This window comes from Passer montanus, unplaced genomic scaffold (genome assembly GCF_014805655.1).
Source record: "Passer montanus isolate IOZ18808 unplaced genomic scaffold, ASM1480565v1 scaffold94, whole genome shotgun sequence".
NCBI classification, from domain to species: Eukaryota; Metazoa; Chordata; class Aves; order Passeriformes; family Passeridae; genus Passer; species Passer montanus.
In genome coordinates, this window is record NW_024374812.1 from 2,387,239 (window position 1) to 2,413,498 (window position 26,260).

The 26,260-nt window shown below is 46.1% G+C and overlaps 3 protein-coding genes across 8 annotated transcripts; 2 read left to right on the forward strand and 1 right to left on the reverse strand.

Moving 5' to 3' along the window:
• Positions 1–640: 640 nt before the first annotated feature.
• PLA2G7 (phospholipase A2 group VII) lies at positions 641–16,642 on the reverse strand. Of its 2 annotated transcripts, none has more exons than XM_039695985.1 (11): positions 16,254–16,642; positions 9,197–9,324; positions 7,027–7,177; positions 6,374–6,467; positions 5,674–5,742; positions 5,050–5,197; positions 3,597–3,710; positions 3,234–3,325; positions 2,638–2,811; positions 1,499–1,647; positions 641–1,152 (listed from the first exon to the last, which is right to left on the reverse strand). In XM_039695985.1, exons 1-11 carry the CDS (start codon positions 16,597–16,599, stop codon positions 1,049–1,051), a joined length of 1,569 nt encoding a protein of 522 aa, XP_039551919.1. In that variant the 5' UTR covers positions 16,600–16,642; the 3' UTR covers positions 641–1,048. The 2 variants fall into 2 exon arrangements, with proteins under 2 accessions (XP_039551919.1, XP_039551917.1); XM_039695983.1 differs by lacking the exon at positions 16,254–16,642 and adding an exon at positions 9,495–10,017.
• Positions 10,048–12,169, forward strand: IMP3 (IMP U3 small nucleolar ribonucleoprotein 3). Its single transcript, XM_039695986.1, has one exon. The coding sequence runs from the start codon at positions 10,106–10,108 to the stop codon at positions 10,661–10,663; it is 558 nt and encodes a 185-aa protein (XP_039551920.1). The 5' UTR covers positions 10,048–10,105; the 3' UTR covers positions 10,664–12,169.
• ANKRD66 (ankyrin repeat domain 66) lies at positions 16,595–25,296 on the forward strand. 5 transcript variants are annotated; one of them, XM_039695990.1, is made up of 5 exons: positions 16,678–16,728; positions 17,721–17,818; positions 18,046–18,277; positions 20,051–20,279; positions 24,892–25,296. In XM_039695990.1, the coding sequence occupies exons 3-5, from the start codon at positions 18,139–18,141 to the stop codon at positions 25,070–25,072; spliced, it is 549 nt and encodes a 182-aa protein (XP_039551924.1). In that variant the 5' UTR covers positions 16,678–16,728; positions 17,721–17,818; positions 18,046–18,138; the 3' UTR covers positions 25,073–25,296. The 5 variants fall into 5 exon arrangements, with proteins under 5 accessions (XP_039551922.1, XP_039551921.1, XP_039551925.1 ...); XM_039695988.1 differs by lacking the exon at positions 17,721–17,818 and having other exon boundaries at positions 16,595–16,728; XM_039695987.1 differs by lacking the exon at positions 17,721–17,818 and having other exon boundaries at positions 16,624–16,760.
• The last annotated feature ends 964 nt before the right edge of the window (positions 25,297–26,260 follow it).

Consider the following 26,260-nt stretch of genomic DNA (forward strand, 5'->3'; position numbering starts at 1 on the left):
TGGACAGAATTTAGAAGACACTCTTCCATGGGGCAGCTTCTGGCAGTTCTGATCCAAAAAGGAGAGCCTAAAAAGGCCACCCAGGTGGCTGCTGGCAATCTTTGTCCAGGTACTACCACTGCTGTCTGTATCTGTCAGTGGGAGCCAGCTGAGTCACCTAGAGACCATTGTGAGTACCTGGAGGAAGCTGGGTGTCTGGGGAGTGTTTACTGCCTGGAGCTGAAGCAGTCCTACCAAGGACCATGTAAAAGGAGCTGCAGAGGTGCCACATCTGTACTTCCCCTGCAGTCTGACTGTGATAGTGGAAACTCAGACAGGGGAGGAGCTGCTGGAGCTTTGCCCAAGGGCAATTACAGTTGCTACTGGAGTGACCCATGGAAAAGCTTCTGAGATATAAACATCATCCTCTACGTATGGCACTAAACACATCCTACATTTAAGTGGATTAAGCTCCTGTGAGGAGTCCTGTGTCTGGACTTTCTCTGCTGTCAGCTGAACTCTTTCCTGTAGCTTTTACTGTGACTTATTTTACTAAGACACAGTTTAGAAGATCACCCTCCACAGGCATCCCTAACTCCCAGCTGCTGTCACAGCACAGCTGAAATACTTAGAATCTAAACAGACAAGTGGTGGTTTGGGGTTTTTTTTTTGTTTGTTTCTTTTCCCCTACGCTGCAGGAAATGCTTCCTGGATGCAAACTGACATAAAGCTTGGTAAACTAACTTGTAGCTGAATTCCTAGGAGCTCTACTGTCTTTCTGCAAACTTGATTCCAGTCAAAACCAGAAAGAGCATTTAAATTATTACCAAGTGATTTCCTCAAGCTGCTTACAAAGCAGAAGTTACCCTATTACAGTATTTCAGAGCATCCCACTAACTCATTTGAACAGAACCTCTGTTTTTATGATTATGTAACTTAATGCCTTGCCTTTTTTTTTTTCTCCACACCCCAAAAGCTGTCTAGGTGTTTAATGCCACCACATATCTGAGCAATGTCTGACCAATATTAGTGTCCTGATGTCCATGGCATTTTCAGTACTTTGTGTTCCTTACTCAGGTTCAGCTGGAGATGTGTCAATATTAGTTCCAGGAATAACATTGGGTCCTATTCCATCCACAAGAGAATCCCACTGATCAAAATCCTTCTTAAGACCTATAGGATGGGGGAAAGAAAACCAAGTGGCCATGAGTTAAGTAACCAGCTTTTTGTAAAACTGCACTGAATAATGAAATCAATTTGGCAAAGTAGGGAAGGAAAAATGTTTTAAGGAGGAAAAAATGATACTCCAGATTTGTTTTGTACCAGAACAAATGTTAGTGATTTGCCTCTGAGTTGCCAAGATTACAAAAGTAACTGACAAACCTCTACAAGAAGTCTGACTTATTTTTTCCACTGACACACTTATTTTGATCTTGTTTTAAACTGAATGGTTATATAAAGAGCTTCACAGGAATGAAGTATTAGTCAGCTTCATACTTAGCTGTAAACAGATACTTACTCAGATGTTTCTGTAGGAAGGCTAATGAAGCATGATTGCTGATATCAATAGCTTCATTTGGATCTATTTCTCCTTTTAATTTGAAAAATCTTGCAATGATTCCTCCACTCACAAATGTGAAATCGGGAAAGCTCTGATGTACTGACCCCCTGCAAAGAGAAAAACAATCAACAGGCCTGTAAGACTACATTAAATTGCCTGACTAAAAGATGCACAGGCTTCAGTCAAATGTCTTGGGCTGTCTTTAAGAGAAGATAAAAGAACTTTTAATCTCACAAGCAAGATTAGCAGGAAATTCTGCCCTAACCACAGAAGGGAGGAAGGTTTGTACATGTTTGCTGTAAGTCACTGTAACTGCAACAGCAATAAAGAGCTGGCTTGGCAAAGCATCAAAATCAAGTTGTCTCCCTGCTCAGTGGTGCAGGATAGAGCCATCCCTCCCTGGCTGCAGAGCTGCCCCCAGAAAGCTGTTTTAAGTGTTCATGCACAACACTCAGCACAAAGCTTGTGTCCCAGGGCAGGAATGCACACCTTGGAGTGTCTTAAACTTGGGGTTCCTGGCTGCTTTGAGAGGTCTCTGTCCCTGCTATAGGGGATGTATGGCTAATTTAAACATACACTGAAAACCTGGGCCATGAGGGCAGACAGTCATAGTACAGTCAGTATCATTTAGGCTGGAAAAGACCTTTAAGATTATTAAATCAGACCATTAACCCAGCACTGCCATTCCATCTCTAAACCATATCCCTCAGTGCCACATCTACACATCTTTTAAACATCAGGGATGGTGACTTCCCAGCTTCCCTAAACAGCCTGGTCCAATGCCTGATGACAGTTTAAATGAAGAAATATTTCCTAATATCCAATCTGAACTGCCCCTGGTATGACTTGAGGCCATTTCTTCTTGTTCCCTGGGAGAAGAGCCTGACCCCTCACCTGGTTCCACCTTCCTCTCCAGGAGTTGTAGAGTGAGGAGGTCTCCCTGAGCCTCCTTTTCTCCAGGCTAAACATCCCCAGCTCCCATAGCTCCTCTTCCTCCTCAAACTTGTGCTCTAGGGACTGTCTGTCTGCAGTTACCTGTGACTGCACAGCTCCAACAAGAGTTTCAACCACAGAGATGATGGCTCCTGAGCACTTACTTGATTGTGATCATCTTCTTGTTTGTGTCATTGGAGATGAGCTTCTTAATCTTTAGGATGTTCTCAGCCCACTGGAATTTTTCAGAGTTGATAAAAAGTAGCGGTTGCTGGACACTGTTTTGGTAAATGTCATCACCTACAGGAAGCATCCACACGTCGAGGGCAATGCCACACCTGCCAAAAACATCTGGATATTGGCACAGAAGCAGAAAGCCTGGAAGTTCTGAGTGTGCTTTGAGTTGCAAGAGGCATGGGAAAGACAAAGTCTCTCTGATATCGAACAGGTAAATTAATCACTTTGTTTCATAATTATCTCTACTCTGGGGGAAGAGAATTAGTCCATTCTTTCCATATGTTGGTCTCCACTGCCAGGTGCAGCTGGACTGCAGGGTCCCACAGTAGCATGATATAATAAGATGCAGCTGTTATGTTCCACCACATCCCCACACTTGGAAAAAGCATGGTTGGAGAAAGCCAGACATGCCAAACAACACTGTTCTTGAGGAGCCAGTTAGCAGGTGGGGGATCCTAGGTAAAGTGCCCTGCTCCAGACCTCTCAAGTGCCAAATGTCTCTGGCCTTGTTTTGCATACTTACCTAAATCTTATTTCTTTGCTGAGACTTTCAATAACTGTAGCACCACCAAAAGAGTGTCCCATCACAGCTATTCTGCTAGTATCAACAGAATCCTGTCAAAAAAATCCAGGTGCTGTAAGAGACTTTCTTTCCCAAACTTATGTTTTTAAAGGGAATAATTTTTTTAGGCATTAGATCCTACTGAAGTAGGAAGAGCATCATTTCAGCTCCGTTATTCTCTAGCTTTGGATGACCTGAGAATATTTTCAGAGATCTACACAGTGATCTGCAGAATACTTTACATGAGCCAGTTTAGAAATGGAAGGGGGAAATGAGAAGCATTATTAAGTGTTTCACAAAATTCAGGTGGCACCTTCCACTCACCTTTAGGCTGTTCCAGTCAAAGTCTGAATGTAACACATTCGTTACTTCCTCTCCTGAATTGATTTTAAGAATGAGATTGAGAGCTTTGATACACTCCTGTGCTCTTTGCTGCACCTGGGGAGAAAGAGAGGTTGAGCCATAGCAGTGGAAGGAATCATCAGACAACTGCCAGGCTTAAGACCCCCCTGGACACATGACTTTATCTGGTAATTTTCCCCACTATTCTGAACTGCAGAACCTCTGCACACAGAGGCATTTATCCCTGTAACATGCATCAAAGGCCTTCAACTCCTTTGTCCTGTCACTGCTTAAAAGGGGTTGTTGGGATGTGAAAGGCTTAAGTTTCAAAACTCCAAGGAAGGCTGACTCACTGATGCTTCTCAGGCTCACCTGGATGAGCAAATGTCATTCTATCACTTGCCCCATCACACAATAGCCTTGAAACTGTCTTTACACTGGATAAACCAAACTAAGAAAAAGTGAAGCCCATCCCATTTTTTATATATACTCATCCCTGAAAATTGTAGTGAAGCTGTTGAAAAAAAGGTTTTCATTGTTCCATAAGAACAGTTTTTAACTAGTATGTCAGTAAAATAAAAGCTTCAAGAAGAACCAAGGAGTAGTAGCGATCTTGGGAACCTCAGTATGTAGGCAGGCAACAAGATGTCTGTGCATCACTGAATTTCAAATAAATCCCAATCTCCTGACTTGTGAAATTTGCAGACAACAGCTTCTGAAGGTTATTTCCAAGCCCAGACATAACACATTGACACTCACGGGTAGGGCACTGTACTCACCCAGGAAATGACTCTTGTAGTATTGTCTGTATGGCCCAGGGAGATAAAGAGAAGCACCTCCCTGGCTGAGTTTTCATTAGCTGGAAAAACCACTCCCATATTTTAAAGGTCAAGTGTATGCTTGGAAGAGCTTGTCAGTATAGCCATTACATCCAGCTTGGATACTGCTTATAATAAATTTGAAGTCTGCAGTGTTTACATTGCTAAAAAACACCTTCAAGTGTGGTAAGGACTATAAAGCAAACATCCCACTCAGAGCAGCCATGATTCATCATTCCATGAACAGTAAACGAAAGCTAATGCAAGCCTAAGGCCACACAAACACTTGAGCTCAACTCTGTGTCACTTTTAGGCTGGGCTGGGCAGTAAAAGTGTAGGAGACAGAGAAGAAACAAAAAGTTCAGTAGGACCAGAAGAGAAACAGATAACTCAGCTCAAGAGTGCTACTTCAAGAAAAAGCTTTGTTGAAGGAGCAGCTTGTGCTCTGAAGAAAGCTGTTGTTGGCTGTTCCACTTTCAGGGGCACAGGACTTGATCCATTTTCATATCTCCCCAAGCCATGGCAGAAGACTGCTCCCCTGGCCAAAGGGAGACTCTGCTAGCGCTAAGGACAGCCCTCCTGCCACACTTCCCAGAGCACAGAGCCAGCCCAGGCACCTGTTTATGGCGCAAGCAACGCTCCTCCTCTCCAGTTTTCAGTTTCCTGTAGTAGATCCACTCCTTCTCCATGTTAGGCACAGACTCTTCCTGTGACTCAGAAACGGACCTTCTTTTACAATAATATGTGGCTGAAGCAGATTCATCTCTGGAATACCAAGAGGAGGTTATTTCTGGGTGTGCATTCCATTTGGTTTGAGATGAAGTCAGCAGAAGTTTCCAATTTCACTCATCTGAAGAGATCCAGCTATCAACCAGTGCCGCTGCAATTGCAACTCGAGTGTACACAGACTTTCTAAATAACACAATAACCCCACCAAAACTCCCACCTCCTCTACATTATTCCCCTACTTTATATTCTAACAATAAGAGTGAGACAAATAGCACATCTGAAGAATGACAAATTATATCTACCCCAAGACTTTTCATTCTAGGGCTTATATAAACAAAATTCCCTTTGTTTGGAGAAGAGATGAGCTATGGGCAGTGTGGGCAGGACTGAAAAAGAGATGTTAGTTTTTCTTTTTTTTTAAAATACAGAAGTTCTTCTTTAGAATAAATAACATTTTGTTCTATGTGAGAAAGTTACTTTCCACCAGAAATCAAAATGTGCAGCACACTCACCTGTGCTCCACAGCAGCCACTATAAAGCCCTGAGAAGCCATCTCTATGCAAATAGCAGAATAGATTGTCCTGCAATAAAAACCACACTCTGGTGAGATGTCATTCTTTCAATTCCATTGCTCTTTAAATGCTGACCACACTGGTATGCACTAGTCTCCACTCAATATTTCTTCTCTTTGATTTGCTACCCAGCAGAGCAAGATTTCGTATGCCAGGTACCAAAGCCTGTTCACAAAACCTTGGTACTGTTTTACTGCCTATTCAGAAAGGAAAATGCCACTGATTTTTAGTAAGTAGCATACACAGCACTTTGCATCTTCAAAGAGCTGTCCAAAAATAAAGCAGCTAATCTTCACAACATCCTCATAGGCTGGTAAATATCTTCACCTCCATCATACAAAGGGAAAACACAAATGGAGCTCTGAGCAACCTGGTCTAGGGGAAGCTGTCCCTGCCCACAGCAGAGATGATCTTTAAAGACCCTTCCAACCCAGGCTGTTCTATTACTCTGTGACCAGCCATACACCAATCCTGCTGTTGTTTCAGTGGGGGCATAATGACACATGGCAACCTGTTCTTCAAATCTGTTTCAGCTCCACAAGGATCTCACCCCCCTACTGAAAATCTGTTCAGAACCACCCTTGGAGACTGCTGTCTCCATAGACAACAAAACCAGTTTATCAACAAACTGCAAAATTACCGAAAAGCTCCAAGTCCATGGGAAAAAACAATAAGTGGGTATTTTTCTCCTGGCTTAAAAGCAGCATTTGACTTTGCAGGACAGGTCACTGAACCTAAATAAAAATGAAAGTGTACATCATTATTACTGGAATGAGAGAAAGCATTTGTTCCTGTGGGAGAGATCCCAAGAATGTAGTGATCACTAATATCAGAGCAATCACCTAAAGATAAGGTGCCAAGACTCATCTTTAAAATAGAAAGCAAATACAGATCTGATTCTGAAAATACATTTTACTTGGCAGAAGATACTTGTCTTCTCCTCCTTCCATCCACAGCCTGGCACAAGTCTGCATATCTCTTAAATCTTCATAGTCAGGCATCCAGGTCTTGCTGATATTCTCTGACTTTTGTATCTTTGCACATTTCCTCGTGGGATTTAAATCACAACACACAGGTGCAGCTGACCTAGAGGAAACTGCCCAGACACTTCTGTGCAGAGCAGTCAGGGACTGTCTGAGAGCTGGGGCCACATTTAGCACTCTCACTACACAAACCCATCCCACAAAACCACACCTGTTTACTAAAAACTCTTTTTCAGCCCTGCAGCAGTAACACTCATGGAGCACAGAGGCAGTGACAGCAATAAAGGAATAAAACAAGAACAAGTCTTACCAACATAGTAATGGAAAAGCCTTTCTCCTACAACTCGGTACAGATTAAGGAAGTCAGAGAGTCCCTGATAGTATTCTTTGTCTGGAATCCATCGTGCCTCCTCGATATCTGTGGCATCATGTGCTGGATAATACAGGCGCAAAAAGCTTCCCTGGGATTAGGAAAAAATAGGGAAAAAAAGGAATAATGCATTTATTTATATATGGCAGAGAAAATGGAAGCTTAAAACAGTTATAGAAAAGGTGCAGGTTGCAAGAATGCAGTTCAAGAGAATGATGAGAATCTCACAAGAAAATGATTATCATATACAGGCTTTGATGCCAATCCTATGTCACAATCTTCCTGTGCCTACAATGAATTTAAAGTAACATGAGATACATATCATCACAGCATGTGTGGAGATACACATGACCTTCTCTAGGTTAGCTTAGGGCTTATTAGAAATGCTTCATTTAATTAAGTTAATTATTACAAACACTCACTACCTATTTGCTCAATCCAGCGTCTTGCTGGATCTTTTCTTCTGTCTTCTTCACTAGGAATGGTTTGATGATGTGTTTTGGTAAGTTTTATAGGGCTGTTGAAGGGGTGACTGAAGATGACCTGAGAGCTGGAGCTCTCCGAGCATGACAGGATGAGAGAGCTGGGGCTGTTCAGCCTGGAGAAAGTAAGGCTGTCTAACGTGGCTGTAGTGTTCCTGCCTAAACTGAGCCGAGGCTGTCAGCAAAGTTCTTGGGCAGCTGCACAGCAAAGGAGAACAATACATCGCTCTTCCTCCTCACCAAGAAGTTCACAAGTCTCTTGTGGTCCATCTTTCTAAACACAGCTTTGTTAGCTTGTGTTTCATCTGCCTCAGTTAAAAACTCTTGCTGTCTGTACTCCAGGTATCCCAGGAAAGCACCCAAGCTTTCCACACTCACAGGGACCTTCCATACCCCCTTGTCAGTCTTTTTCCTTTACAGACAGCAGCAGTGTATCAATGCACACCACAAAGCAGACTTCCCAGCACATAAACTGTGTGCAATTTGCATTATTTCCTGGTTTGCAAGGGAATTTTCAACACCCCATTCAAATGTCTTGCTCCAGCTGTATTTTGATTTTAGCAAATAACAATCAGGGCCAAAATAAACATGAGCTTTGAAATAAAGCCTGATTTCTTGAACACGAACTTATCAGTTTACCAAAAGTTTGTTTAATTAAGCTTGTTTCTATTCACTTATCAAACCTGAATCAACCTTTGACACAGAGACCATTATGGAAGAACTTTCCTCCACATTGGTAGTGATATTAACTTGATCTCAGAACAGTCCCAGTGAGCCTCCCCAATGACTAACTGATTACCAGAAAGGGGAAGAGGTTCATTATTTATGCCTGAGAGAACTGCAATTGCTCATAATGCTTATGTAAAAAACCCACATGGGCTGACTGCAAAGAGAAACTCATAATTTCTCTGTGCTGATACAGAATAAGCTCAGTAAAGGAAAATATATGAACCATTGCAAACTGATCCCAAGTTCCACTCCCTCTGGCTACTTTGTGGAGTAAAGCCACGGTGTAAATGCAGATGTATTCTCACAAAGGCAAGAAGATTTGAAATGGAAACTCACAAGCAAACTCATTACTTGTATGGTTAATGTCCGAGTCTTACTATTGTGACTTCTCACTGTGCTAACCTCTTGCAAAATTGACATCCTGTTCATCTTCAGTGAGATAACATCTCAAGAAGACGTCTTGTCTTTTACCCTGCACCTGAAACACTACACAGGCTCACCTCCCAACCCTGCCAAATCCTGTTGGGATCTTTGTGATGAGAACAGCCAGAGTCACAGGGTCTGCATGTGGAGTCTCCTCAGGAGCCCAGCACCAGAGGGAGGAGTGGGTGGGAAGATCCCCCTGGGTTCCAGGAGGACACAGTTTCTCTGCAGTATCTTGTGTAGGTGAGTCAGAAAGGCAAGGACATTAAAAGAGGGAGGAGTTGGCCATGGGAAAGGCTTGCAGGTTACGTCCATTTGGTAAATGCCCAGTACACATCCTACACCAGGATGGAGAGGACAGAAAGCTCAGCTGTGAGTGTCAGCATGGAGCACACAGGCAAGACCTTCTGCTTTAAAATTGCAGCCAGTTGTTTCACTACCATTGTGGCTTAAATCCAAAGAGTCAAGAGCTTTACCTCGACTGCATTTTCTGTCATCAGGTCTGTACATCCAACCGAGTGTGGTCCCTTTCCTTCAGGGATCCTGTAAAACTTCTCAGTGCTGCTGGTGCCCCACATTTCCATTGGTGCCTTCACCGACAAAGCTGGGGGAAAACAGAAAGCAAATCAAGAGACCACCATGGCCTCTGTGACCAGATCACCCACACTGAAACAAATCCAGCACGCTGAAAATCCAGAATTAAGAAAATCAAGATTAAGCCAATACAGAAATCTGCTCGTGAGAAACAAAGAAATCCCGAATTGCCAACCTGACCTGTTCCACTGGGGATTTTCCTTGCTGTATCCTGAATCCCAAGGTGCAGACAGCACCGTGCACTTACAGAAAAGTGGGATGAAACTTTTGGCTGGCGAGGCCGCGGCGGCACTCGGGAGCTCTGCGGTGCTACGGACCGCACAAAGGGAGGATTCTGCTGCTCCTCAGGGAAAACCGGCCTGTGCATCAGGGGGAGTGGGGTGTCACGGAGAAACACAACGCCGCTGCCATTTTTCCAGCAGGAATGACGAATCCCAGGCTCGGCCCCCGGCGAGACAAGGTCGGGCTGCCCGTGCCGGAGCGGGTGTCGGGGCGGTGTGGCCGAACCTGGGCTGACCCCTCCGCGCCGGGCTGGCCCCGGCGATGCGCAGAGCGCGGGGGAAAGCAGCCGCATCCCGGGCTGGGCTCTATCTGCCGCCTTCTCCTTGGGGAAGGCGACACGGAGCCATCCTTCCCCCGGTACCCCGCCGCCCGGCCGCGCTGCCCCGGGGCGGGGCTCCGGGTGCGATGTCACGGCTGCTCCTCCCCGGAAAAGCCGCGGGGCCGGAGGCGGCTCCGCCCCGGAAAAGTCCCTCTCAGGCGGCGGCGCGGCGGATCCCGGTCCCGCGAAGATGGTGCGGAAACTGAAGTACCACGAGCAGAAGCTGCTGCGGCGGCTGGACCTGGTGAACTGGGAGGCGTCGGGCGGGAACTTGGCGGAGGTGCGGGCGCTGCGGCGGTACCGGGTGCAGCGGCGGGAGGACTACGTGCAGTACAAGGCGCTGGCCCGCGCCGTGCGCGCCCTGGCCCGGCGGCTCCGCGACCTGGGCCCGGCCAGCGCCGCCTTCCGCGCCCGCTGCGCCGCCGCGCTGCTGGAGAAGCTGCACGGGCTGGGGCTGGTGAACAGCCGGCAGTCGCTGGCCGTCTGCGAGAGCCTCTCGGCCGCCGCCTTCTGCCGCCGGCGCCTGCCCTGCCTGCTGGTGAAGCTGCGCATGGCGCAGAACCTGCGCCACGCCGTCACCTTCGTGGAGCAGGGGCACGTCCGCGTGGGGCCCGAGGTGGTGACAGACCCCGCGCTCCTCGTGCCCCGCGCCGTCGAGGACTTCATCACCTGGGTGGACGCGTCGCGCCTGCGGCAGAAGGTGCTCGACTACAACCAGGAGCGTGACGACTTCGACCTGGCCGCCTAGGGCTGCCCTGCTCACAGGACACGCACACCGATAAGACCACGGTGATGCCACCACGGGATATTCACACGCCTGCAAAGGGAGCCAGAAGGAAACTGTGTGCTTCCAGTGTCGCATTGACCTGCTCCTGGCTCCCTTTCACAGCTCATGGTTCCATTCGTCCATGCAGAGGAACAACCTTTACACATACAGTGCTTCGAGAATACATCCAGTGGCCCGGCTTCATCGTTGTCTCCATCATCAACCCTGGCATTCCCAGCTTCACTGTCAGCCCAGCAGCTCAGCTCCATCATCATCCCCAATGTTTCCAACTCCATCATCATCCCTGGCATGCTGTCCTGGTTCAGGGCAAATTTTCCTTCTCCCCCACTCTTCACTCTCAGATCTAGTTTTAAAGATCTTATTTCAGAACTTATTTCTGGGCTAAAGAGACAGATGGGATACCAGCATCACCCCAGGACACATCTCAGCTCCATCATCATCCCCAGCGTGCCCAGCTCCCTCATCCTTAAAAGTGCATCTCCATCATCCTTACATCCCATAAAGCAAAAGTGCTTGGAAAAGTCTCTGCCCAGTCGCAGGAGAGGATTTAGGTCAGGCTCAAGTGCTTGGCAGCTTAATAGTAGCTGCTGGAAGGGGTTTTAAGCCAAGCCTAGTGGCTGTTTTAAGATTGAATTTAGCTGCTTCGCTGCTCTTTGTCCTGGTTCCTCCTTCAGCTGTTGAATGCACAGGAATCAGATTACTTCTGGAAGGGTTTCCCATGATATCAAGGAAAAAGGAGGGGATTTCTGGGGGTCAGCAGTAAACAAGAAGGCCAAATACAGTGTTTCTGGAACTGTTAAAAATTTTAGCCAAAAACAGAATTAAAAACAAAACAAACAAAAACATTTTGTCATGTGAAATTGTGAAGGGAAGTTTGATGCTTTGAGTTGTATCTTTGATGTGTGGGGTTCCAGATGACCATTAGGCATCATTTGTGATCCATCATAAATGGATCTAACTGGGGAGGTGTTGGAGCAAAAGCTGATCTTACCTGCACATTTGGGGGAACTTTTGCATTAGGCACATTAGCCAGGGGCTGTTGGGAACTTTGTTCTCTTTTGATTAAAAAAAAAAAAAAAATAAAACTGTTGGGGTTTTTTAGTTGGTAAAGAAATGTGTGGACTGCTTTATTATATAGTTTCTCTGAGTTTATTCTGATTTTTAAATGGTCCAGTAAGCCCTGTTTGCCACCTTTCAGAACTTTTTTTAAATTTAAGTTTTCATGTCACTTATGTAAGTCTGGTTTTATTTTAATAGCTAGAGGGCTATTACTGAGTTGTAACGTGTTTATCCTAGGAATGCTTTCTTTCCCTTAGCCAGGGCTATGAAAGGATTTGGCAGTAGGTTTAGGAGCAGAGCTGTGACTGTCCATCCCAAATCCAAAGAGCTGGAGTGCAGCTACTGTCAAAGCTCTGGATGTGGATGCCTTAGTGTGGCTTTTTTGAACAATAAAAATGTTCAAGTGAGATATGTTTTGGAGGTATTGCATGACCACAGTCTGTCACCAAATATTATGTCAAGTTTTTCTAAGGCAAACAGAATGTTTACATTTCTTCCCAATCTCATAAGCCAGCTGTATTAAGCAGAACAATTATTAAAGCAATAATAGATATGAAGAAAAGGACACTAAACGGGTGGATAAACCATTTACCTACTACTGCTGTTTGTACTTGAATTTATTTCAGTAACCATATCCACCTCAACAACATCTTAACCTTTATAGAGTGTGCATCTTGCTTATGGTAAGAAATGCAGACTGAAAAGAAGTTAGACACCTTAAGCCTGACTTTTAAACACCTTCCCAGCTTCCCTTTCCTCTAGAACAATGCCATTATTTCTTGGGAAATTTAGAAGGTGCTTTATTCAGGTGTAGGTTAAAACAGTTCTTCTGCTGTGCTTTACTCTTTTGGTAGAATTTAAGTACCAGCACAGTGACTGTGCAGGGCATTTTACTACTGAGATGCTAAACTCCTGCTCTGCCCAGTGTGTCCAGCCCTTGGAGGAGCTGCAGAAAAGGAAATATCAAACCTCCAGCCTCTCAGCCTCTGCAGTTTATATCATCAGCCCATTCCTTTTGTATGAAACCTGCTTTTTATCATTCATCTGTGCACCTTCAGCATCTGTAGCAGAAGAAAACTGATTAATCATTAACAATTTATTAATTTTTAAATTAGGCAGTGGTAATTGATTTCCCTAGAAATGTGTGGGATAACAGCATCCATGACCCCTGCTCTCCTCCTGTGGTACTGGAAATCAAATTCTTAGTTCTCTGAGCAATCAGGCTGTGTGTTTTAAGTCTGGAATTTCTTAACTGTGCTGTCTGTACAGTAGCTGAGACCTGAGATGAGTGTCCTGCTCCTCAGTTTTTAGCAGCTGGCGTCCTCGCACATCCCTGACCAGAGCTGGGAACGCTTCAAGTACAATAAACAGACAAAATGGAAGTTCCAGCAGCACAGCCACATTCCTGCTGGTGATTACAACCAGGGAAATGACGGCTCTCTCGTGTTCCATTGTGTTTCTGCCTTTAGTTCCTGGGTTTGGGTTTGTTTTCCAGAGCTGACACGCTGTGGCCACTGCTGGGTGGGTCCTGCAGCAGTTCTGGAGCTGGGGATTGAAAGGGCACAGGAAGTAGCTCCGACAGCCTTTCCCAGCACTTGGATAAACATGGAGGCTTTTGTTAAATTCCAAGGCTGATCCAATGTCAGCTGCCATGGGACTGTGTGAACTGGCATGAGGATATGATCTAACACTGCCCTTTTTTGGGCCAGGTCCTTCAAACTCTCCCCTCCACTGCTCTGGGGACTTGCAGCAGGAGAACTTATGCATGTGAGAGTAACAGGATGGAGTCCTGGGTGTCACTGTGCTTCTTCCCTGTACCTTCTGAAGTGGGCTTGATGTTCCTCAGGCGCCCCTACATCTGCATGGGTCTTGTGGGAAGTTGCTCTCCAAGGCTGATCCAGTGTCAGCTGCCATGGGCCTGTGTGAACTGGCATGAGGATATGATCCAACATTGCCCTTTTTGGGCCAGGTCTTTCAAACTCTCCCCTTCAGTGCTCTGGGGACTTGCAGCAGGAGAACTTATGCATGTGAGAGTAACAGGATGGAGTCCTGGGTGTCACTGTGCTTCTTCCCTGTACCTTCTGAAGTGGGTGTGATGTTCCTCAGGCGCCCCTACATCTGCATGGGTCTTGTGGGAAGTTGCTGCTGCAGGACAGAGGAGGGTGGTGCTGGTGATGGGGCAAACTCACTCCATCCCTGACAAAACTTGGGTCACTGCCACCTCCATGTGTGCCTGTCCCAGCAGCTGGGGGGTGCAGGGGTACCAGCTTCTCCAGAAAGGGAGAACGGGGTTGCAGGGGGTCTGGGAAGTGCAAAAGCCATTGGCAAACAAGGAGCAGTTTCCAGGCAGGAGCTCTCACTTGGACAGTGGGCTGCAGGAAAGGAGGTTTTACCAGGACTTTGGTTTTAGGTTTGAGGGGGTTATTTTTTTCTGTTTTTTTTTTTTTTCCTCTTTTTTTTTTCTCTTTTTTTTTTTTCTCCTGACCTTGGCTTTCCCTTTATTTGAAGGCTGCCAAAGCAGAGAAGCTGAGGCTGAGGAATGTGGGGGAGCTGAAGGAAGGAGTCCTTCACACTGACGCCTTTTGTGCTACAATGTGTAAAAGAATGAGGCTGTCACTGAAATGCAAATGTGGCTTTTCACTGATCTGAGCTCCATTTTTTCCCAGTAAACAAGAATGCTGCATGTTTTAAAGGCTGCTTCCATCCGACATTTTGGTGTGGCTTAAGTGCTGATCTCAGTTAATCACTGACAGCACATCACCATGAGCCTTGGGGCTCAGGAAGGATGGTACATCCCCCTTCTCAAGATGGGAAATGGAGACTGAGAAACAAAGTGGGATTGGGCAATTCTCGTGTTTTTGGGTGGTGGTCCTATATGCTGGGCTAGGTCAGGGCCTTCTAGCCTTGCTGAAGAGCACTTCCCCATGCTCATCTCTGCAGCACTCCCCAGTAAGAAACCCCATAGCAGACAGAAGTCTCACTGTCCCCTTTTTGAGCTCTGAATAATGTTTTACATACATCCCCTGGCAGATCTGACCCTGGAGATTGAAACAAAGAGCCATTTCTCACCACCAGGGCTTGGGATCACCTTAGTCCCTATCCCAGAAGCCAAAACACTTCAATATTCACTGGGTCTGGGGGATTATTATCTTAAGAGTTACGTCAACATTTACGTGAGAGCCCCAGCTCTTGTCCCTGCTTTTAAATACACCATTTTTGGCAGTGAAGCATCTTTTCTGACCCACTGCTTGCTGCTTTGGGCCTGCAGCAGGACTTTGTAGTGGGAAGCCTGCCTGCTGGGAACCATCCCTTCTCACTTCTCTGCAAGCACAACAGTCTCTTCCTCCCTCGTATCAGCTGATTTTGGAGACAGAAAGTGTTTTGCTCCCAGCAGGCAGAGAAAGGGGAGGCAACCCATTAATGAGAGGTGGAGATCTGAGCATGTCCCATTCCTCCTGAAGCTGCAGTTAGGGGATCCTATGTGTCCCCAGCAGGGTTTCACCACAGTTTGATCCCACATGTCCCCAGCAGTAAATCACCACAGTTTCTGGGCTGCTGTGAACACGTCAGTGGGGTTGGTGCCCAGGCAGCACCACCACCTTCGATCCCTATCCAGTGGAGCCACCACCTGAGCTCCTGGAGAGGCTGGGGTGGTTGTGTCACAGGGTAAAGTGCAGGCAGGCTGTCCCGGCGGGTCCGTGTGGCTGACATGGACTCCTCGACTTGTCCCTTGTACCTGAGCCTGAACTTGAAACACACCAGGGCTTGAGCTTGAAACACACCAGGGGAGCCACCTTCTCTCCACACCAGCTCCAAGAGCAGCTGGGGCACAGGGTGCCGTGCACGTATCGGGATGCTGGGTTTAGAGAAGGTGAATGCTGTGCTGGAAGAGCACTCAAAGCTCCTACACCTTGTCCCTCTCTGCTTCCCTGAAGAATTTAGCTGGGGAAGGAACGCTGGAAGTCACCTAATCCAAACCCCTGCTCAAAGCAGGGCACACATGGGGCTGCCTCAGGTCTGCATGTCTCAGTGCTGAACACCTTTAGTACAGTTTAATCGCTCTCGTTGTGAATTATCTTTTCCTCTTCCATCTAGTCGGAGTTTTCCCTGCTGCAGCCTGGGACTGCTGCGTCCCATCCCCACGCTGGACACAGCCGTGTTTGAGGTGGTTTTATTTCCCTGAATGCTGTCCACACACGGACAGGCGAAGGGACATGTCCCCCTTACCCCTGTCACCCCGTTACCCGGAGTGAATGCCACCCTTCCGCAGGGCCACACAGGGATTTGGGGCCGGATAAGGGGCTGGAAGGAAGGAATGAGGGAAGCCGAGGAGCGCGATCCCTCGAGGGCTGAGGACGGCGAGTGCGAGCAGTGAAGCTGCCCGAGGTGCTGCGCACGAATTACTCAACTCCTTAAAATTCCCCTCGCGTCACCATTGCTCCTCCCGTGCTCCCCCCAATCCTTTTTTTGCTCTTTGCAGGGCTTCACGTACCTGTTGTGCGGTGTCCTGGCTGCCCCCTGCTCCCGTCCCGCCGTCCAGAAGTGCAGGATGTCCCCTCCGGCCACCCGCGGCCCTCCGGAGCGGGGCCAGCAGCGGCTGCTCCCTCAGGAGGCCGCCTCTGCTGCTCCCTCAGGAGGCACAGCGACTGCCGGGCTCTCCCCGAAGGGGAGGGACCAAACTTTGCCTTAGTTTTCAGCTGAGACAATCTTTCTGGGAGAAATCTTCCCTGGGCCTGGAAAACAAGTTTCTGGCATGGAGCCATGCCCAGCGCGTCCCAGCGGAGCCCGCGGCCGCCGCGGTGCGGGGCAGTGCCCCGGTACGGCAGGGACAGGGTCATGTGTGGGCTCCTTGTTTGTGAGCTCTGGATCTCCCGGCAGGGGCTGGGTCAAGCAGCAGGAACCCCACGAGAAAATTCCCCCGGATGGGTTGCAACACCCCGCGGAGGAGCTGCAATGCCTGTGGCCGGGTGAGCATCGGGGGACGGCGCCTTGGCTCAAGGTTGTGCTGTAAAAATACAAATCTTTTCCTCTGTCCTTGTGAGAAGGAGATAACCGCAGTCTAGGGAGGCAGATCCCACTTTTGGGTACATCTGGGGTGACTGAAAGGGGATTTAGCACAGGTCCCTGCTTGTGGGGCAGATCTGTGCTCACCCCCCTTTGCATAGTCCTGGTGTTTGCCCCCTCAGTAATGCTGAATTCAGGGAATTCACCTGAAAAACGGCAATAAAAGATTAATTTTGTGAGAGATCAACAGCTGTGAAATATCCCCATGAGCTTCAAGGCTAGCAAAGGGAGGCAGCAGGGGAGGAAGGGAGGTAGAATTTGGCTTGGCTTAAATTGCTCATGAAGTTCCCCTGTGGGCTGTCCCCTTGGAGAGCTGCTGAGCTCCTGCTTTGGGATCAGCAGCTTCCCTTCCCTCTGGGTGTGGGTATGAGCTGAAGCTGGAAAAGAGTAAGAAAGTTGTATGAAAAGGTCCAAGATTTTTTTTTCCTGTACTTTTGTCCAGTTCTCATTTCAGTGATGGGGTGGATGCATCAACATTTGACATTTTCAGGATAGATTTCATGTTGTTGAAATGTGTTGAAATGTGTTGAAGAACAAGTCATAATATCTCTTTTTAATCTAAAGGAACAGGTTCTTCAAGGTTAGTGAGAGACAATGAGAAGGAGGAAGCAGTACACAGATGGTTAGAGTAACAGAGATCCCATGATACTTCTTCGGCCCACTAGGGGCTCCAAAATTTAATTTTCTTTGTAATACATTCAGATTTCCCAGATGTGCAGGAGTCAAATTCAGTAGAAGACAAATATGGGTCTTTCTTTTGGATCTTATCTACACAATCCAACCACCCAGCTGTGAAACAGGCTATAAATCTTAGTTTAAGACCATTCATCCTTGCCCTATCATCTCTTTTTCTAAGCTTAATTATTACTATCCCTTTTTGTCATTTTCACCACAGAACATCAGAGGATGCTTGCATAGGTGTTTCTGTCATTGCAATAAAATGCTACCAGTAAGAGACCTGCAGCACTGGCCAGGGAGGAGCCAGTTCCCATGGTTAGTGAGCACAACAAACCCATGGCAAATGTTCAAACGTGGCTTTAGCTACAAGTCCTTTATATAAAGGACTGCACTTTGCTGCAGATTTCTGTTCTACAGACCAAAAGTCACCATCAGTCTGTGATCACTGGTTTGAAGATGTTTTTTTTCCCCCTGTGATTCCTTTTTCCTGATTTTTGGACAAATCTTGGTTTCTCATGGTGCCTGTCTATTTTTTAATCCAGGTGCTGCTTGACCTGTTGAAGCTGCTGAGAGGAGCTGATCCATCAGTGAACACCCACTGAACAACCATCCCTCTGTCAGCAGGTGCCTTCCTGATGACAGAGCTCCATGAAGCCGTGGCTGTGGGTGACTATGACCTGGTGAAAAAGATTTTGAAGGCAGGGCGCTGTGACCCAAACCAGAAGGATGTTGACTGGCATGACAGGACCCCCCTGCACTGGGCTGCTGCCAAAGGTAAAGGCACCCCCAGCTCTGCTGCCTTTGTGAATGGACATCATAGAAGGTGATGCTGATCACCTGTGACTTTATCTAGGCTGGCAAAATCTCAGCTTGTGTTTGGTAATTTTTAAAATTGTAAACCTCTAAAAAGAGGTTAAATATCCATTTAAATGGGAACTTTGCCAGCAAAATAGTTTATGGGACTGCTGTTGAAATGATTTTTAGCTTTTTTCTTCCATCACACAACAATTTGCAATTTACATGATGTACACATAGCCCTCTCTGAATGGACATCATAAAAAGTGATGCTGATCATCTGTCACTTTATCTAGGCTGGAAAAATCTCAGCTTGTATTTGGTAATTTTTCCCTAATGAGCAAAAAGAGGTTAAATATCCATTTAAATGGGAACTTTGCCAGCAAAATGGGGCTGCTGTTGAAATGATTTTTAGCTTTTTTTCTTCCATCACACAACAATTTGCAATTTATATGATTACACATAGGGAATGGCTGCTTTTCATCCCTTACTTTTCTAAGAGATGACTCCATGGGTTTATTTCTCATGTACACCTGTGGGAAAGAGCAGGAAGTCAAACCCACTGTATTTACACCACATATTTGTCAAACCAAATAGAACAAATAATAACTGTGTTTTTACATTGCTCTTTATATCTCTTATATCTCTTGAATGAACAATGGAGGACCAGAGCTGTTTGCAGCTTCCATTTGGTCCTTCACCTTCAGAAGTGTCTGGTAAACTCAAATACCCCTTTACAGCCAAAAAAAGAGAGGATGCAACAATAAATAATATATAATTGTACACAGTGTAAAATGGGAAACTAGACCTCTACTCCTCTGTGATACAGTATTTGTTGGGATCTCATGTCGTCGTATCTGTCTTTGCTCAGAAAGTGTGTGATTTTCTATTTTACACTTAAGACCATGTTTTTGTTTTGTCCTGATGGATTATTAGGCATTTAAACATCAGCAAAGGGGACTGAGCTACACCTTTACAGGCCAAAAAAGTCACGATGCAACAATAAATAATGTATAATTGTACACAGTGTAAAATGGGAAACTAGACCTCTACTCCTCTGTGATATAGTGTTTGTTGGGATCTCATGTCGTCGTATCTCTTTGCTCAGAAATCAAGTGTGTGATTTACTATTTTACACTTAAGACCATGTTTTTATTTTGTCCTGATGGATTATTAGGCATTTAAACATCAGCAAAGGGGACTGAGCTACTTAACAAAAATGAGTGAGAAGCTGACAGTCTAGATGTGATTTGGAATAGTCTAGCTCAGTTAAGGCAGTGTGAAGTGGTGTAGAAATAATTTTTTTTTTTTGCTTCTTTAAGCAATTCCACTAGTTAGAAAAACGTGAAGGTGAATAAAAAAGCAGTAGTTTCTCTACCTGCTATCCAAAAAAAAGGTTTAGTAAAGCTGTTCACAGGTTTTCCCATTCTCAATGTTTAAATTTGACTTTGCAATTGAACTAAAAACCAAAATGAAGCAATGAAATAACCAATTGGTCAATGACTAATTGACATGTGCTGTTCAGAAATTAGAAAGCTTTTTTATTTGGTTGTTGTTTTTGTTGTAAATTTCTTCTGGAAACAGTCTAGTTTGGGAGAAAATAACCAGCATTTCCTATTCAGTATCACTGATATGATAAACCAAATAGTCAGGTGGGTGAAATCCTTGTCTGAGGGAATTGTGACCAGCTGTGTGTGACCACCCTCTGCATCCTGAAGGTATAAACTCTAAAGCATCTTCTCTCGTTGCCAGGGAGGCTGGACCTGGTCAGGCTCCTGGTGGATCACGGAGCCCGGCACTGCCTGCGGAGCGACGTGGGCTGGACCGCGGCTCACTTCGCTGCCGAGGCGGGGAAGCTGCGGGTGCTGCGCGCCCTTCACTCCCTGCACGCTGCTATGGATGCCGCCGACCTCTTCGGAGACACTCCACGGAGGCTCGCGGAGATCTACGGACACCGGGAGTGCTGCAAATTCTTGGAAAAGTGAGTGGTGCTGGCAGGTCTCGCTGTGGCTGCGGTGAAAATTAACCTCGCTGCTCCACAGAGGACCAGAACACACACAGTGTGTTACTTACCTTCCCACCCAAACCCTGCTAAAGCCCTGACACACAAGCTGTAGTGGATGAGCAAACACGAGCCTGTCACGGGGAAGCCGTGAGAAGACATTCTTTTATTCCCCTGCCTCCTGCGGTTTCCCTTAGTATGTTTTCAAAATCGTTACCACTTCGTGACATCATTGTTTTTGTAAGGATGTTGCAGAGCCGTTATTAGGCAACAGAAATGAAAGCAACAACTGACAAGTGTTAACCCCTTACAGTGGGGAATAGCAAATACACGGGTTGAGTTGTTTAGGAACAGCCCTCAGCAGTTGTGTGTGTCTGTGTGTATATATATATATTTATGTGTATATAATTTAGCTTTCTTATAGCAAAGAAAAAAAGTCACCCTATTTTTTACATAATCACTGTAAATTAGACCACTTAATAGATGGTCATATAGTACTTCCAAATTTTGGGAAAATCCGTGTTGTTTTAATTGCTTACAGTTAGCACTGTGGCAGCACATGCCATGAGAAATATGCTTTTTAATGATTCCCCATTACCATTCCTGTTTTTCAGCTGTTGGCTCAGCTCACAGGTATTTTCATCCTTGCAAAGGTATTTCCCTGGATCAGGATGCTTTACTGCAGAGGTTTGAGGTTTGAACTGTGTCCCACCCTGCATCTCTCTAAGGGAGTGGGACAGATCACCAGAGGCCAACCAGCTTGTTCAGTGCAAGCCACAGTTCCAACACTGCTTTAATTAAATACACTGCCCACAAAAGATATACTGCCAGACCCTGGAGTGCTGAGAGCTCCCAAAAGTGTTTTCTCCCTGGGTTTTTCTGTGACTTTACAGTCCCTTCATCATCCTTCACTGGTATCTCTTTCACCCCTTCCACATTTTCAAGACTGCTTTGGTACCTTGAATATCCTGTATTTTTTTAATAGACGTTTATCCTACTCAAAGTCTCCAGCTTGCCAGTGCAGCACACAAGCTGCCAAGTTCAAAATCAGGCATGGTGATGGGCAAATATCTGAGGAGGCCATCATCATTCTTCACTGGCATCTCTTTTACCACTTCCACATTCTCAAGACTGCTTTGGTACCATGTATGTCCTGTATTTTTTTAATAGACATTTATCCAACTCAAGTCTTCAACTTGCCAGTGCAGCACACGGGCTGCCAAGTTCAAAATCAGGCATGGTGATGGGCAAATATCTGAGGAGGCCAGTGCCTCACAAATGACACTTTTCATTAATCCATATAAACTTTTCTGTAGGTACTGCTGTCCTTCTGCTGTATTTCTGCAGCTTGCTTCCTGCTGAAATGCCCCATGCCCACCTTTTATCTTGACACATCAGAGTCCTTCCATAAGAAAATACAACCAAACTGCAAAATTCCCCTGTACAGAGCCCAGAAAACTTTGTAGTGGAGGCACAAGCTCTGGTTTCCAAGCTCTGGCTCTTGGAAGCTGCTGATAGCTTTGCATTTTACCTGCCCACCCAACACACAATCATAGAATGGTTGGAAGGGACCTTAGAGCTCATCTCATTCCAATCCCTTACCATGGACAGGGACCCCTTCCACTAGACCAGATTGCTCAAAGCCTTTTCCAGTGTGATGGAGCTGAACTGCCAGAATGGGGCATCCAGACCATCTTAGAGCTAAAGCCTTTTTGGTTTTGGAACTGACATGCTGTAATCTTACACTATTCACCACTTTCCTTCCACACAGATGTATCAGCTCTTCTTACAGTCACACCTTCAGTTTAAAGGCATTTAGGCAGCCAGCAGCTGATAATGAAGCTTTGCAAATTAGATATTTTTACTACCTAGCCAATGTCTAGGTAGTAAAGCTCAGGTATGAGAATGGGGCATTGTCTTCCAGTAGAGATTCTCTTTATACTCTTCTCAGCTCTTGCCATACTTAGTTTCTATACCAGAACAGGTAAATATTATCTAACCTCGACGGTGAAAGTCTGCAGACTTCTGCCCCTTGGATGAAAAATCTATAGCAATTACTTGCCTATTAAATGCTGTCCATTTTGCACTAATCTCACCAGTAATTCCTGCCAAGTGTGTAGCATTTGCTGTGCTCTGGATGTGCTCCAGAGCCATGGGAGTGAGCTGACAGCAGGGGTAGGGGAATTGCCTGGATGATGCCAAAGGGCAATGCCTGTGGCAGGCAGAGGCACCTGGGAGAATGATTGACAGGTTGATTGACAGAATGATTGACATCCTGGTCTGAGACACCTTAGCAACAGCCTGTGGTGACTCAGGTCAGCTGATGAAGGGCTTTCTGTGGTGAATGACTGATTTAAGGTGCAAAATTTGTCTGTCAGGACCACATGCTGGCCTGACTCACCCCACAGCTGCATGGCTCAGCATGGCTGGGAGATCTAATGACTAGGAAGATGCGTCAAATGCCCACTCTAGAACATTTTATAATACACTAAAAGCCTGTACAGTCACCTCATGGCCATAACCCAGCCTGTGGGCAGCCAAGAGTTTATCACTGAAGCTCAGGAATACTTTTTAAAATCAGACACTATTATTTATGACCACAGTGGATGCTTTCACCTTCACACACTGGTGTCACATCAGCAAACTTGGAGTAAACTAGGAGGAACAGTTGTCACTTGCAGTGTAATTTCGATTACAGTCTGCTCCTTCAGATGTGCAGAAGGTCCCAGAGGTGATGTCCAGGGTCAGGCAGTGCCAAAGGGTACAGGGTAGTACTGTGTGTGGTGCAGACAGAGAATTAAGAGTGTGCTTGCACAAAATGCTGCACAGCACAGAGCAGCTCTGCTCTCCACTCAGTGGTGTGCGTGGGATATAAATATGAGGAACATTTTGTTACACACCCTCCCTGTCAGTTTTGGATATTTGCCTGTCATGTAAAAAGAGAGAAAAGGCAATTTTAAAAACCATCTGAGGGTCTGCACCAACTGCAGGGCTCATGTGCATATCTACACAGGCCTCTGAGCATCCAAATCCTTCCTGAACCCAAATTCAGCCCCCTCTAGCACCATGTGACCCTTGCATGCTGTTTGTTTGTCCCCAGGTGTCTCCAGGTCCATGAACTACCTGCCTACCTGGGCTGGGCCACTGAATTATGCCGAGGACTGCACCCACATGGAAATATTGCATGTATCAACATGGAAATATTATTGACATGCAAATATTAGGAATGTTCCGCTGCTGAGTATCAGTTCCACTCACTGAGGTTTGCATGAACATGCAAAAGTTAGGAAACAGCTGCTTTCAAAACAGCTGCCTCTGAATAGCAAATGCATATTTTGCATTAGATTTAGTTTGCATGAGAAGGGATTTACTCTTGATGCTATGAGACCTGCCAAGAATGGCACAGAGACCCTCAGCCTGTGCCTGCTGCCAGCCTGTCTGCAAAGTGCCAGCTGTTGAAATTGTACCAAAGGGTCTTGCTGTCTAAGAGCAGGGCATATACATACTCATGTGTAAACAAACAAACAAACAAATAAATAAACATTTTATACTCATGTGTAAACAAATAAATAAATAAATGTTTATATTTAAAAGTGTGTAGGAAAAGGTTTCTTGCCCTGGGAGCACATACTTAATAGAAGACAATAGGGTAGTTCAGTTGGAAGGGACCTACTGCTAGTCCTATGGCCTGACCACTTCAGGACTGACCAGAATTTAAAGCACCTTATGAAGGGCATTTTCCAAATGCCTCTTAAACACCAGCAGCCATGGGACATCAACCACCTCTGTCAAACATAGGCTCTGTGGAGACCTGAGAGCACCTTTCAGTACCTGAAGAGAGCCTACAAGGGAGCTGGAGAGGGACTTTGGACAAGGGCATGGACAAGGGGGAATGGCCTGGGTAGGTAGGATTAGATATATTAGGAATAAATTATTGACTGTGAGGGTGGTGAGGCCCTGGCACAGGTTGCCCAGAGAAGCTGTGGCTGCCCCATCCCTGGAAGTGTTCAAGACCAAGCTAGGTGGGGCTTCAAGCAACCTGGTCTAGGGGAAGGTGTCCCTGTCCATGGCAGAAGGTATGGAATGAGATAATGTCCCTTCCAACTGAAACCATTCTGTGATCCTATGACATAGAAAGCCCAGTGATGAGATCCATCAGTGTGGAGCTGCTGGCTTTGCTCTGTGCTGTCAGCTAGAGCAGCATTGCACTAATGTGACAGAAATGCTCTATTATAGAAAAAAAAGGATTTTTCCTGATATTGGATGGTGTTTCTGACAGAGAACCTGAATCCTGAGTGCCTACAAAATCAGAGCCCTGCAGGAAGAGGAAAGGGTTTGTCTTCTCTTGGGCAAGATTTACACTTGGAATGTCCATGTCTGGATCCAGGCAGTGCTGGGGCCCAGGGGCTCCCTGTGAGAGGAGGTTGGGGCTGCACCATGCCAGGCACACTGTGGTGTTTCCTCAAGTGTTGATGGCATCAGGGTTTTGACCAGACCAAGACAAAACCCCTGACCCTGTAGATGGGCATGTGTGAACAGAGATGTGTGTGTGTGCTGTGCTCACTCTTGGTTTCTCTGGTTTCTCTCCCAGAGCAGAGGTGGAGAGCAGGAACTACCGCAGGAAAGCTGCACTGAGAAAAATCCCCTTAGACCAGAGAGATGAAGACTGGGAACTCAAGAAAGAAGAGCTTAAGAAAAATCCGCCATGTTTTTGGGAGAAGTGTACAGCCTCTATTCTAAAGAAAAATGGGGGAAAAAGGGGGAAGCAGTAGTGTGTCCTGCCTGTTTGGTGCCTCTGAGCACTTGCAATGCAGAGCAAAGGCGCTGGCAGACCTCAGGTGGATATGCAATGTGATATTTGGATGAATGGAAGAAGCAGAAGGCTACAAGAGTGCATCCTTAGAGATATACTGTAAACAATCTCCTTAAGAGCTAGAAGTGCTTCAGCCTCTATGTGTGTTTCTATGTATCCGATCTCAAAAACAACTGAAGAATATGTTTAAATATACCAATACTGTAAATCACTGCAATGTTTAGAGTTACTGCAATGGCAGCAGTTACACATATTGCCAGGGGAAAAAATAGTCTTAATCCTACCTGATTCACCAAAGCATCTTGGACTGTGATTCTGCTTGCTCTGCTGATGTCTGTGGCCTTTGCATCTTTGCTTCTGTCACTGAGTCAACCAGGAGGCTCGACATGGACTTGTAGCCTCTGGTGATGCCTCTTTTCTTGGACGTGGGATATACTTGCTTCTTCTGGATGAAGTTGAGATATTAATGTTGAGCTTTCACTGGACACATGGATCCAACAGCCTGAATCTTCCATTCCTGGCCCAGCAAAAGGGAAAATGTGGCTGTGACTACTAAGGGTATTGGAGCACTGCCTTTTTTTTAGCTTTGTCCCCAGCCATTTTTATGTTTCTGCAAATAGGAATGGTGTGCAACTGGTCCTAAGCTCTGCTTCTGCTCTTCAACACTATCCATGGCAAAAGCATTTTTAACACTTTCACTTATCAGTCATAAAATTTGGAATGTGACCCAGAGTTGTTTTCCGTAGCGTGCCAGCCCTGGGCAGCCATTGCCATTGACTTGTGACATCTCTCATGTGTCAGCTTCTCCAGGCTGGGCACATCCTGCAGCTGTGGCCATGGGCTGTGCAGGGTGGCTGTGCTGAAGTGCACAGTGCGTGGGGCTGGTGCACAGGACAGGGATTCTGTGCTGGCTGTCACATTCTCAGGGGTTCATGGGGATGGAAAGAAGGACCCCAGTGTAGTTCACTGGGGCTGTGGTGTTGTGTGTGATAACATCTGCAAGGTGCTGGATTTTCCTGCTGAGTCTTGTGGCAGTATGTGAGGTTGTGAGGGATGGATGTAGGGAATAAGAGAGATCTTCCAGGGCTTTCCTGTGAAAGTGTTTGGATTGTTATGTAAAAGGATGAAGTTAATGAGCAGCATCAGA